General features: G+C 46.7%; 1 protein-coding gene across 2 annotated transcripts; it reads left to right on the top strand.

The window, feature by feature from the left end:
- The first annotated feature begins 122 nt into the window (after positions 1 to 122).
- On the top strand, positions 123 to 13,008 carry LOC144945039 (alpha/beta hydrolase domain-containing protein 17B-like). 2 transcript variants are annotated; one of them, XM_078873229.1, is made up of 6 exons: positions 123 to 248; positions 4,407 to 4,529; positions 5,936 to 6,233; positions 7,836 to 8,035; positions 9,200 to 9,379; positions 9,583 to 13,008. In XM_078873229.1, the coding sequence occupies exons 2-6, from the start codon at positions 4,471 to 4,473 to the stop codon at positions 9,800 to 9,802; spliced, it is 957 nt and encodes a 318-aa protein (XP_078729355.1). In that variant the 5' UTR covers positions 123 to 248; positions 4,407 to 4,470; the 3' UTR covers positions 9,803 to 13,008. The 2 variants fall into 2 exon arrangements, with proteins under 2 accessions (XP_078729355.1, XP_078729354.1); XM_078873228.1 differs by having other exon boundaries at positions 5,933 to 6,233.
- Positions 13,009 to 14,476: the final 1,468 nt, after the last annotated feature.

Genomic DNA, 14,476 nt, shown 5'->3' with positions numbered 1-14,476 from the left:
TGAGATCGAACCCACGACCTCCTGTAGCCCACGCGAGGTAGTTGACACGTGGCCGCCCTGCACCGCTGTTGTTTACGTCACGTGCGCCCACGTGACTCGCGAGGTCCGACGAGAGCGACAAATCGCCGCGGTCCCTTTGAAAAGCTCGAGCCGGGGCACTCGGGCGAGCTCAGGAGAGAGAGAGAGGACGACTACGAGGACGACGAGGGGAGGACGACTACGAGGACGACTACGAGGACGAGGAGACGGTAAGAGAAGAGTGGAGAGATGACGTGGGGTGAAGCGAGGAGGGTGAGGGAGGGAAACGAGGGAAGGACGCGGCTCCTGAGTCGTGTGAGTCGGAGCTCATCGCCAGGCCCGGCTATCGGGCCTTCAACCCGGGCCTAAACGCAGCGCAGTTAGCGATAACAATTCTACTTAAATAATAAAACGCAGTGCTATAATAATGTGTGTTGTAATAATGACAATAGGTATTGCGCTGTTATAATACGCGCATTGGTGTAATTGCAATCCCTAGTGTTTTAATTACAGCGAGCATTATCCGGACATGGTAATATGCAATGTTAAAATGAAAACTGTTACAACGTTATTTGTAGTAATCGCAGTACTATAGTTTAAATAATCAGCCACCAACGCCGCACTGACCGGCGTGGTGAAGTATGGTCAATGGGGCAGTCGCCACAATCGAAACGGTTTGGAAGACGCCTTCCATCTAGCAGTTGGGTTGACGGAGATTTGAATAATAACAGTAATTATAGCAGTATTCTTAGTATTTCAGTGATAGCATCGGTGATACGCTGATAATGATAAACGTAACCACAGGGATAAAGAGGGTTGGGGTGAGGGTAACGGGCGCCAAGGGGCACTGGGACATCACCACAATGTTAGCGAGAAAATCACCAGCATTGAGTGACCCTTACAGTGTGACACCACCACCACCACATTGCGAGATATATAACCAGATTGTGAGTGACACCACCACCACATTGTGAGTTACACCGCCACCACGTTGTGACACGACCACCACGTTGTGACACGACCACCACATTGTGAGTGACACCACCACCACCACATTGTGAGTGACACCACAAGCGAATTGTGGGTGACACGACCACCACCACATTCTGAGCGACACAGTGACCACGTTGTGACACCACGACCATATTTGTGGTGACATCAACACCACATTTTGAGTGGCACTCACTTTGACACTGACGCTGTGACACTAGCACTTTGGGAGTGACACAGTCACCACATTGCTGTATGCGCTGTCGCGGCTCTATACCGGAATCAACAGCACTGCAAATTTGCTGATGATGTAGTTTTCTTGGGGAGGAGACTAGTTTTTTCTGGTTGTCGACTGGCTCCAGCAATAGCAATGTGGAATACACACCGTGGGATTAGTGTCATCGGCACACGAGAGCACCACTCCATATGCTCGTTGAGAGTAAATACACTGCGATTGTGTTATTTACTTGAGTAACTGTGATATTACTTTATCGCGATAATAAGATCGTTTGCAAGTCGGAGGATTTGATCTATTATCTACAGAACAATTCAAATCGTGTTAACTGCCTGTGGATCACCTTAAAAGCAGGGCTTGATTTCAGCCGGAATACTTTTCTGGAAATAATATTGGTGTGCCACATCCATTTTGGGATTACATTAACATTGTGTACAATAATGTATGTACAAATTGGTGTGATGGGCACAACGTTGTAATGATTGACACGAAATTAATGAATAAACATTCACAAAGTATTATAGCGATTTCGGGAACAATAATATGGGATAGGCATACCTTGTACAGAACTTTAGGGGTAGTGCATTACGCCATTAATCCCTACTTAACCGTAGATCATCTCACAAGCATCTGCATTCATCTGTGTCATGGTGTGACTCACAACATGCTTTTAAATCTTAGCAACACCTTCCACTTCAATAATAATTGTGTTCACATTTTTTTAAAGTTAATAAAGAAACACAAATGCACCTCTTCACAATTTCTGGCAAGGAGGTAGAGCACCCCCACGGTCTGGCCTCACAAATAGAGATCCTTTATGGGTCTTTGTCAGAGGTTGCAAACGAGTTTTGATTCCTTACCCGTACCCGGCCGCACCAGGGTCGCAAATGGGTACCCGGTTACTCACCAGTGACTCATGGCCTACCCGTACCCGTTCCCGGCCGCACCAGGGTCGCAAACGGCTACCCGTACCCGTACCCGGCCGGGTACGGGTAGCCGGCTATCGGGTAGGGTACGGGTATCGGGTACCCGATTGCGACCTCTGGTCTTTGCCTTCTCGTGATGATGATGTGACCTCGTCACATGAGGATGAAGCACATGCAAATCGCAGTCAAATTGGTTATTGCTGTAAAAATAAACAAACGACAATATCACAAAATAACACGGGATATTGTAATTGTCTCGTTTTCTTCCCAGCATGTCTCTTTTGTGCTGGGGGGGGGGCTTACAATGATCGGATGCCAAATACTGAGTCTCCTCAGTATTTATTCATTGCTGTTTATTGAACACAAGTAGGGTGGTAATTGCAACACTTAAGGCGAATTGCATTGCTTTGCAATGATTGCAACACCTCGTCTTTCGCAGGAGACACAAGCCTGACCCGTACCGTGCAATAATTGACATGATGGCAGATGACGTGACCATTTTATTTAAATCTTGTTTTTAAATTTGGAAATTACTGTTGCGCATGTACAGCCCTTTTGTCAACCCGCCGATGGACGAGGGCCTCCTCCGCACACCGTGAGGGTCGTGGGGGTTATTTTGACATGCTTCACTACGCTGCTTGGCGTGGGCGAGTGAAGTTGTGGTGCAGATGTATGAACTGCTTTTTTTATGTTTAGTTCAGTGTCTTTACCCGCGCCTCCGATTAGCACGGTTGGCTACGTGCGGTGCGAAAGAAGTTCAACATGCTTACCCCGAGCTCTCATACTCTGATGGTGCATTGTCTTTGAGTTGTGCGCCTTTTGGCGTCATCTGGTCCAACCCATGTGAGACTAGGCTCTAAGGAAAGCTGTCTCGGGTGTGGACCAATCAACTTCAAGGACAGTGCACACATTATCAGAGTTATGTTTTTTGTTTGCATTATGACTGCAGGTATTGTGGTCTATGCAAACATGACTCCTTGTAAAAAAGGTGTCAGTTTTGTTACCAGGTAGAAGGGTAAAAAAACAATTATCAAGTTCAACATACATACATCAACAGCAATACAGAACAACAATAGATTTTCTTACACTGCCCTCTGCTGTCCTCAATGTCGCCCTGTAGCAGCCTACAATAACCGATTGCTTTGTGTTTTGTTCACCCATCAAGGTGAGATACAGGCTCACTGATGCTGTTTTTTTTTTAAATCCTTTATATTAAGTTCGCTTGCTTGCTTAGGACCGTGCAAATCTTTCGGTCGTTTTTAACCCACTTCCCGTGATCCAATCGAGCTGACATTTTGCACACAGACTCGTTGTGCGTGACAATGCATTTTCGTGAAAAAATGTTTTACAAAATTTTACACTGTTTAGGGAAAAAATATTTAATATTTAATTACCAATTGTTTAATGCTGCCAGACAATCATCTGACCCATAGGTGGCAGCCATCTCAAGCCAGAGGACGAGAGGACTCTAGCCGCCCCGATGCCACGTATATAAATGATTTATAGTGAAAAACTTTGTTTTTATGGGTTTACTTGTTAAAGATCTGATTGGATTGGGTGCATTCCAGGTGATTTGGTCGTGACACTTGTGTCCCACAGCAAGAAGTGCCTGGGTTTAAATGTCCTCCCTCTGTTCTGCGTGGGTTTCTTCCAGCTTCTACAGTTTACTTCCATAGCAAAAAAAAAACTTCCAATGTAATTGTTATTTGTCAAACATTCCACCTTACACAAGCAAACGTGCTAATCGAATGGGATTGCACATAACAGCATCACCCCCTCTTTTAAAAATTGAGCTTCAATTAGGCTTTCCTAAGAAACAAGTGTAATAATAAAATAATAACAATGGATTTCGATGCACTGTCCTCTGTGTAGCCCCTGCAGTGTTGTGCGGACGCCTAAATCACAGTTATCATTTAAATTTGATCTTTTGACTTGACGTTGATGAGATATGGGGTAGAGCCGTAGCACACTGATTCGCACCCTGCCCTACAAACTGAGTGTTCGGAATTTAATTCCAGACGCAGTGTATGAACTGGCTCCGAGCACCCCATTTACTGACAAGCTTGGTGAAGTATGGTCAAACAACCGCTGCCACAACCTACACGACTTGACGAGGGCTTCATGTTAAAGTGGATTGACAAAGGGCTGTCAATTACTGACAATTTAATTCTGTAGAACTGCATGATGTCTCTGAAAGACAAGCGGTGTATTAAACATTCCCTCTTTTGTAACCGTAGATGATGGTGATGTGTGCCCTCCGCTGGACCGAATAAGTGGAGCATGAGGAACGCTCGGATTTGAATGAGCTCAAGGTCGAAGAGTGAGTTGAACAGCAGCAGCAGCAGAGCAAAGCGAGCAGGGTGAGAAATGTTAACTATACGCCCTCCATAGCCAATGAGCAGTGCTCCACATATGCTGCATACTGAGAACTGAATTAGCAAAGAATATAGGAATTCATCTTCTTGGTTCTTTCGGTAAAGTCACGTAGAAGGGAAGTAATAAAATAATAAAAATAAAACATAATAATGGTCTTCACCTGAGGACGGCCGCTTGAGTTGTGGCCGAAACGTCGTGAGAATTATTTTATGTTTTATTTTTATTATTTTATTACTTCCCTTCTACGTGACTTTACCGAAAGAACCAAGAAGACGAATCCCTGCAGTCACGAAAGCTTTAAATCGATATATAGGAATTGTCTGAAACGTTTACATTTAATGTGTAATAGCGCGGCAATTCAACCAGTGGGCGAGTTTTTTAACTCCCCCCCCCCACTGCCTCTGTCCACCCAGCAGTTAGTCGATCGGTAGGTTGAATGTGGTAGGGTAAAGTGTGGGTGCTCCCACCTCTTTGAAGACATCTGGCCTCAATGTTCCCTCGAGATGGCTTATATAAAATTCCCTCTAGAGATGCTCTCTCTAGAACTAGCGGAGCCACTTCCACCAGCAGTGGCGTAGACAATATAATTGCAGGGCTGCACTTTAACGCATTACAATATGTCTGAATGAGCTTCAGTGTTTGCATGACAGAAACCGATGCATGTTTGGTGAATGATTGGTCACATGATCCTCAGAGCCCGCAAGGGGGCGGCTCGGTAACATCCCCTCACATGCCCTGCTGTAGAAATATGTTCGTCGCCTGACAGTCAAACTGATACATTTTATTTCTCAGCTGGTATTTCGGCAAATTATGTTCCAAACCGAATTTTACGTACAGAGTTTTTGCTGTGCAATCATTTCGATGTAAAGCTTTCGTGACTGCAGGGATTCATCTTCTTGGTTCTTTCGGTAAAGTCACGTAGAAGGGAAGTAATAAAATAATAAAAACAAAACAAAACATAACAAAATAATATAATTCTCACAGAATATAATTCTCACAGAATTATATTATTTTGTTATGTTTTGTTTTGTTTTTATTATTTTATTACTTCCCTTCTACGTGACTTTACCGAAAGAACCAAGAAGATGTGCAATCATTGTTGACCAGAGTGAGCGCATCAAATCGCTACACTCGATTCAAACCCAGGATCTCAGCAGGTGCTAGCAATGTGGTCCGACCACGGAGCAATTTATGATGCAAACAAAACATGCCAATTAGTACTAGTTCAGCACACACCAGTGTGTTGGAGAGTAAACCCACAACATTTCATGTTTCGCCGGTAATTATATAACCAGCTTCATCAGGCGACAGCCATAATTGTGCGAGAAATCCTCCTGTTTCGGTCTGCGGCAACTGCATTTCGGCAACGTGTCCGTCCGTGCGATAGCAGGGCGGTGAGAGAGATGGAGGCGGAGGGAGAGCGCGAGGGTCCCTCGTTCCGCGAGCTCTGCTGGCTCGTGTGCTGGCCGCCACTGCCCAGCCGCATCGTGTCCAAGCTGGCGTTCTCGCCGTCGCCGCCGTCGTACCGCCTGCAGGGAGATGGAGCGGGCGGGCGCTGCGGCCTCGTGCTTACGGAGCGCGCCGACTGGCCGCACACGTCCTCGCGCCTCGACGCCATCGACGTCTTCCTGACGCACACGCGGCGCGGCAACCGCATCGCCTGCATGCACGTGCGCGCCTCCCCACAGGTGCGCGCTCGTCGCCCACTCGGAAAAATAATAATAATCGCATTCACAATCTCCGGTTTCCTTCCCGAGTAAAGCCCATTGAGCGATATAACTTTTTTCAAGGGCAACTCGGCTAGTAGATTCATAATAATTCAGGAGCAATATTGCTTGTTTACATATTAGTACAATTGTCACCCTATATCTGTTCAATGCTTCACTTTTTGCAGCTAATTTGTGCTGTGATCATTCTGGAGGTAATCTAGCTGAACCGATTTGTTATGCAGGGAATTTTATATTTAGCTTTTATTTAACGTTGAATCAAGTTTGTGGTATTTTTTATTCCTCGTGTGATACAGTTGTTTTTGGTATTTGTGTTTGTTCTGATTTCTTTGCTCCATTGCAACACAATTCAGTGTTGCGATTCGATTCAATAATTGAGTGAACCCATTACAACAAGCATTTTAAAGACAGTTATTGTTTTATGCGACGTCCGATGCATGTATCGTGAGCTTAAGCATTGAAATTAATCATTAAACCGACGTGTTATTATACCCCTACAATTTCACAGGGGTCGGCTCTTGCAAATAATTATACGGGAGGTTGAATAGCCACATTAAAGGGACCTTTAGGAAATTGGAAAGGTCTCTGCTGTAGAGATTGGCAGGACAGCCCTAGAAAATTAATCGTGGACCCTTTGTTATTTGGCTCTGGAATGAGGAGTGCTGACCGCTAAGATCCTAGACAATTGAGGTGGCCAGGTGCCTCAGAGGTGAGAGCACTGAGTTGGCACCGCTGATATCAGGGGGTCATCTGTTTGAGCCACCCGTGATTAAACTGGTTTCTCATTTAGAGGGCTGTATTTGTTTCATTACGTATTGTGCTAATTTGTACGTGGCAGAGCCTATTGTACTAACTATGGGTCTTAATGGGACATCAGGTTTGGGAATTTTTGGTAGCCCATAAAGTCTTGGTGGTTTTGATGCCCTTGGTTTGATCAGGTATTGCTCTTCCTTGTGAATTGATGACCTGGCAATGATTGCCGTTGTTTTACGTTCCAAGGTGCTGGTTGGGTCTCGTTTAATTTTAAGGTAGGTACCTTCATCGAGTAAATCTTTGATTTTATTATCATAGTCCTCAAGGAGCATCACAACAGTCGATCGGTCCTCATCAGCAGCAATAATTTGGATATTTTTTATTTGCTTTCAATTATCTTAAGGCTTTTGCTTCACTGAAGTTAATTTTTGTTTTGGCAATTTGCTGTTTTCAATTATTTTGGCAACCTCGTGCCTAGTCATCTCAGCTTGATTGTGGGGGAGATGTCTAACTGCTGATTCCACTTCAGCAATGATCTCATCGACAGGGATTGTACGTGGGGCAACAGCAAGTTAAGACCTTTAGACAGGACTGAAACCATATCGCTGAATAATTCAACGTTAGTCGTGTTTTAACGACACATTTATATATTTACGCGATCTAGCCCAAAAACCTCTTATGGATGATATTGGTCGCGAAAGCCTCCTGCGTGTTAAAATGAACTATCATGCTACATTACTCTTCATGTCGCAGAGCATGTTTACACATCGATCATCCTGCACCGGCTCCCCCCTCCAACCCACGCCACAGGCCCGCTGCACTCTGCTCTTCTCACATGGGAATGCCGTGGACCTCGGCCAGATGTGCGGCTTCTATGCCGATCTTGCAGCCAAACTCAACTGTAACGTCTTCTCCTACGACTACTCTGGCTATGGCGCCAGCTCGGGCAAGCCGTCCGAAAGGAACCTCTACGCCGACATCGACGCCGCGTTTCAGGCGCTTCGCACGCGGTAACGAGCCAACACAGGCCACGGTCATTCATACCGCGGGAAAAAGAAAACAAAAACTTTTCCTTACTGAAGGACAAACTTGTAAATACCTTCAGCTAGCCACACATTGATACACATCTTGCTGTTATCCAACAATAAGGTTTAAAGGTAGAGGTGCAGCCCTGCAACTGCTTGCTCACTCTGCTGCTGGCAGAGGGATATCGTTCCAGACTGTTGGCAGCCCCAACAGTCTGGAACGATATCCCTCTGCACATTCGCAGCATCACCTCAATCGCCTCCTTCAAGAGAGAATTAAAAACTCACCTCTACAATCACGTGCTTTCGAGCGACTCTGAGCTTGGCTCCGCGCCTCTGAGTTGCGGCCACTACGTCTGCAAATTTGTGCGCGTTACAAATTGAACTATTATTAATATTATTAAGAGACTCCACTCGAGGTAGCTTCAGAGAGCGTCTCCAGACCGTTGTGCGACAGTGACGTGGGATGTAGTCTACGCGTCGACTGCCTATGAAGAGTCCATTGCTTTAACGGAAGTGACTTTGAGTGTGCTAAAATAAAAAAAAACTGTATAAAAACATGTCGTACGTGGCACTTGGGAGGAGGGTGTGTGCTGCAATGAAATATCACTGGCTGCTGAGCAAAGACACTTGATACAAAGCATGGAATAGTGTAACTAAAAATAATAAGAAACATTTTTAAATCCTTTATATTAAGTTCACTTGCTTGCTTGCTTGCGCGCTTACGACCGTGCAAATCTTTCGGTCGTTTTTTAACCCACTTCCCGTGATCCAATCGAGCTGACATTTTGCACACAGACTCGTTGTGCGTGACAATTTATTTTCGTGAAAAACTTTTTCCATAACTTTACACTTTTTAGGAAAAAATAAATTATATTTAATTACCAATTGCTTAATAGTGGCAGGCAATCATCTGACCCATAGGTGGCAGCCATCTCAAGCCAGAGGACGAGAGGACTCTAGCCGCCACGCATATAAAGGATTTATAGTGAAAAACTTAGTTTTTACGGGTTAATTTTTTCGAATGCGCTTCCCAAACAGGGAAATCATTCACGAGTCCCCCAGGCCATCCTCGGGAGGTGGGGGAGGGGGGGGAGCCAGGGCCTGTTGAGATGCTGGAGGTGGTGATGTGTGTCTGTGTTGGGGCAGGTACGGGCTAACCCCGGACAAGGTGGTGCTGTACGGTCAGAGCATCGGCACCGTGCCCACGGTGGACCTGGCCTCGCGCTACGAGTGCGCTGGCGTAGTGCTACACTCGCCGCTGGCGTCCGGCCTGCGCGTGCTCTTCCCAGGGATTGCTCGCACCTACTGCTTCGATCCTTTCCCAAGGTGCGCGAGTGACGTGCGGGGGAGACGAAACGTTTATAAAACCTACACAACGAAGAATAAATCCTTGGATTGCGCAATACGTTCAGGGACAAACGCACGTCGGAAAGCATCGCTGCCCCATGTCGTTTTTTTCTTTTTCCTCGTTTTTATTGAATGCAAGAGTTTCTCTCTGTCTCCCTCCTCGTTTTTTTTCCCGTTTGCAGCATAGAGAAGATCTCCAAGGTTTCCTCCCCCGTACTGGTGATTCACGGCACGGAGGACGAGGTGGTGGACCTGTCGCACGGCATGGCCATCCACGCGCGCTGCCGTCGTCCCGCCGAACCGCTCTGGGTGGAGGGCGCCGGCCACAACGACGTGGTGCTGCATGCGCAGTACATGGAGCGCCTGCAGAGGTTCCTCACCCACGAGGTCGCTTGTGCCTAGGTTCTGCGAGTCGCGCACACCACCACGCCGTGGGCGGGGAGCAATGGCCACGCCAATATCATCACGTCGTCGCGTAAAACACCCGTCGTGGCGGCGGTGGTGGTGTCGTTGTGACACCTTTGGTGGCGTGTGCCACTTTTTAACGCAATGCAATGCAACCGTCTGAATGCATTCCGCCATTGAGAGTAAACGCTGCGACGCGCGCTGGTTAATTTGCGTCGTTCCATAGACACCGCCATAACTGACGTGGGGGTAGCGGTTAGGTGGTGGTAGTGGTGGTGGTGGATGTGCCACATTTGTTTTTGGTGCGAGCCACCTCGCAATGCAATGCACCTGTCTGGATGCAACTGCTTCCTAACACAATGATGAAATAGAATCAAAGGTGAAAGGTGCAGCCCTGCAATTTCTTGCTCTCATCACTGCTGGCAGAAGGGCTTCCACTGGAGGGAGCTCTAGAGAGCCCCTATTAGAGGGTATTTTGGTCTGCTCTTCCAGAGGTGGGTATTACCCACACTTTATCCCACCACAAGCGACTTGCCGATCGACTTGACTGCGGTGTAGCCATCTATACTGCTGGGTGGACAGAGGCGATGGGAGGGGGGGGGGGATTAAAAACTCGCCCTTTGTTTCAACTGCCACTCCGGGAGATGAATTGAACTGGTGACCTCTCATTGCAAGTCCAGTGCGATGACCATGTCACCTCAGCAGCATCCCCAGTGAAATAGAATGTGCAGTAAGGAATGGGCGTGACACGCACATGCACCGTGCAATTAGCATCGACAGACTTCACCACATCGCACTGGACCGCATCGTTCTGCAAAGAACCGCACTGGATTAGAGATCACAAGCTGGTGTGCATGTGCAACTTTTCTTGGGGCCACAGAAAGCATTGACGGAGGAGAATTCCATGTCAGACGTGTAGTGCAATCATCCATTTCCATTTGCTTTGATCTGATGACCATTCCATTACCATGCCGTGAAGTGTTTTTACTCCGTGTGCGCCATCACTTACAAAGTCGTTTGCGTGTTCTTGCGGAGCCGTGCTTTACCTGTTTTGAGTTTGTATTTTGCTTTTCCGTGACAGTGTTAAACGTTTAAATTGCGTTCATGATCGCGAACCTCGGGGGCTGGTCGTCCCGTTATTCATCTTGTCTTACAAACTGTGAAGAGAAGAGATCACTATTTTCCTACGGCCTGGAGCCCAGCAGTAGACACAGCGGGTGTACATTTGTGCGTGTGTGTGTGTCCGCCCGTGCCCGGCACACTATACCAGTGTGCCATTCATAATATGGATGCATGCCTGTGTGCATAATGCAAAGTCCAAAAAATGTATTCAAACTTAAGAGTTTGGTACCAATCAGGGCTTAATTTCTCATTGAATGTTTTTTTTTTTGGGTCGCTAGTAGACCTGGAGTAGGTAACAACGTGCCGAGTATCCACAGCCCATATTGCGAGGAAATGTTGGATGTGGTGTGCCGGGTGCAGAAATAATGAGCAGGTCGCCAACCCGGACAGACCCGGCAGAAATTAAGCCCTGGTACTCATGTCCAGTTAACTCTCGGTCCTCTGGGGTAATGGGAGGTGGGGGGGGATGGTTACCCGGATAGAAACAAAAACACGGGACAATGCAAATGGTATGCAACATAGGCTATGAAAAAAAAACATTTATTGTTTACTTACGTAGAATGTGGGTGAAAATGTAGAATGTGCCGTGTTTTTATTGGTCGCTGAGTCACGAGTGGGGGAGCAGTAAGTAGTCGAGTTAGTGCGCATGCGTAAAGGGCGTGAATTGGCGGAGACTTTTATATTTTCTTTATTTTTTTGCAAGCACGGTTGACCCGCAATCCGGATAATGAACACACGGTTCATCGAGAGTTGACTGCGTATGGGTCGTTGATCTTGGTTTTTTGTCTTTCTTCCTCGTGAATGTTACATTTATCGCGTCAATCTTTTACAGGGGGTGGCTTGCTCGGTGAGCCTAAAAGCCAGGGCCGCAACTGAGCTATCGGTTGGGAAACTTGGTCGCACGCGACTGAATTGTGCCTGCAAACTAGTCACGAGCAGTTGTGCAACCGACTGCTTGCAGTCAAGATTCGCCTCTCTTTTCAACAGATCTTCTCGGCGATTTGTAGCAATGTCTTTCATCACGTGCGCGCATTTGTGAACCGTGATTGGTTCGTACAATCCTGAACGTGGCGCTTGATTTTATTGTTGCGCAACCGCTTGCTCGGATGTGGATGAAGCCAGTTGCAGGGGATGATTATTATTTCGATTTAAAGCTTTCGTGACTGCAGGGATTCATCTTCTTGGTTCTTTCGGTAAAGTCACGTAGAAGGGAAATAATAAAATAATAAAAATAAAACATAATAAAATAATTCTCACGGCGTTTCGGCCACAACGCAAGCAGCCATCCTCAGGTGAAGAACAGGTCTGTCGGAAAGACAGCGTCTGAATGAACGTTCATTCGGAAAGACAGCGTCTGAATGAACGTTCATTCGGAAAGACAGCGTCTGAATGAACGTTCATTCGGAAAGACAGCGTCTGAATGAACGTTCATTCGGAAAGACAGCGTCTGAATGAACGTTCATTCGGAAAGACAGCGTCTGAATGAATGTTCATTTGGAAAGACAGCGTCTGAATGAACGTTCATTCAGACGCTGTCTTTCCGACAGACCTGTTCTTCACCTGAGGACGGCTGCTTGCGTTGTGGCCGAAACGTCGTGAGTTATTTTATGATGTTTTATTATTATTTTATTATTTCCCTTCTACGTGACTTTACCGAAAGAACGAAGAAGAGGGATGATTATTATCAAGTTGCGTGATTTCGAGAGCGACTTGGGTTGAGCAAGCTATCTCTCCGTCGTGGACCTGGCCAAAGTTGGCCCTGTGCAGTGTTATTTTTGCACCGTGTTTTCAGTTGCAGCTTTTGTTGATATTTTGTTTTTATTAAGCATGATGTTGTTGTCCCCATTTAGTTGAAAGACGTGTGAAACTTGAGCGGGGATTGACATTGGTGGAATTGGCGAGAGCTCGTTTTGCCAAAGGCCTTCATCGTCTTGCGGAAGCTCTTTCCTCTTCCATAGCAAAGGGGGGGGGGGTGTGTTTAAGTCTTCTCTGACCTCACATCTTCCGTAATATATGGAAACATTTGTCCGTGTTCATGTCGTTTGAGATATTTAAAAATAAAACAAATCTTTAGTTGTGAATTCCGCCGCCGTTATCGAGTGTTGCAACAGCCATTGTGTACACCAAGAGCATCGTCAGGTGTCGCGTTTCCGAAGACCAATTTAGAAGCCTCCATACAGTAGGGGTCATACAACCCATTACATTAAACATACACGCAACCAATTCTGAGTTCTTACATGAGCCAATGGATCTATCAAGATGGCAGATACAATGTCTGTAAAAATAAAGTACTGTAATTATAGGAGGCCGTTATGTTTGTATTTAGCGAATGCTTTCACACAGCACCAGATACACAAAAAAAATTAAACACAAATGTATGTAGATGTTATATGTGAGTGGACGTCAGCCCACGTAGCCACAGAGCCACGTGACACCCTCCTCCATCACGTGCAGGGCAACCAGTCTTTTTGAAAGCGTGCAACACGGAAAATGTGCACGTTTGCAAATGTGCGTGGTTACGGGGCCGGTGAAGAATGTGTCTCGCTTCACCGTTTCGCAGCCATGAAACGCCACTGTGGAACGCGAGCCCACACAATTGTCACAAGCGCCTTATCTCAATCTTCGAGTATTTACAGTAACAGCAGTGGCTACCTCTAGTCCACGTTAGATATACACGTTATGTTCCTAAAATAATGTATGATGTCTCCCATCGACTGACGAAGAAACCCGAGTTGATCAATGGTCAAGCATCTTAACATAGTCTAATTGATTAATATAAATAATATTCAAATCATTTACAGCCTCGATCTTTGTGAATCCACTTTTTGCCCCACGCCTTGTTGGGCTTTTGGGTTGTTTGTTATCACTTCACGCTTAGTCAGTGCGAGGTTGGTGAAGAAAGTGGACCAGGACTGGTTCAAATAACACATTCCTGCGGAGGGAGCTGGTAGGAACGTTGGGTTGCTCGGTCAATGGCCAGGGTCAACGGCGGCGTGGTGTATTCCGCAAATATGGCCGACTGTGAGGGCGGGCACAAGCCGGCGTGAGTAGGTTAAACGTTGAGTTTTATAAGGGCACCACGGGGTGACCAGCCCCTCCTCACCCAGCCCCACCCCTCCCACCCCCCACCCAGCCCCACCCTCCCCACCCAGCCCCTCCCCACCCTCCCCTCTCCACCGAGGCCCACCCCTCCCATTTTTTGATGCACGACGGACGGACGGACACAATAATCCCCTGTGGGCTGGTGTAACCAGGAGGTCCCTACCAGTATTACTCGCCACTGATGTGAACCGTGGCCGGGAAACGAACGTATGTTGCCGCGGCTGCCTACCGCGGCTTGCTATTCACTGTGCCAACGTTCAAGTTGATTACAAAGCATGACCACATTTTCCACGATTATAAGACGCACCAGAAAGTAAGACGCACTCCAAATGTACGTCCGGTGTCAATCAAGTTACACACCGAGCGGATGATAAGACGCGCCCCCAAGTTTGATTTACAATTCAGGGGAAAGAGGTGCGTCTCACTATCCGGAGAACACGTGGCGAA

This window comes from Lampetra fluviatilis, chromosome 36, assembly GCF_964198595.1.
Source record: "Lampetra fluviatilis chromosome 36, kcLamFluv1.1, whole genome shotgun sequence".
Taxonomy (NCBI): Eukaryota; Metazoa; Chordata; class Hyperoartia; order Petromyzontiformes; family Petromyzontidae; genus Lampetra; species Lampetra fluviatilis.
Note: the sequence above shows the minus strand (reverse complement) of the source record. Positions and strands in the feature narration are given on the sequence as shown.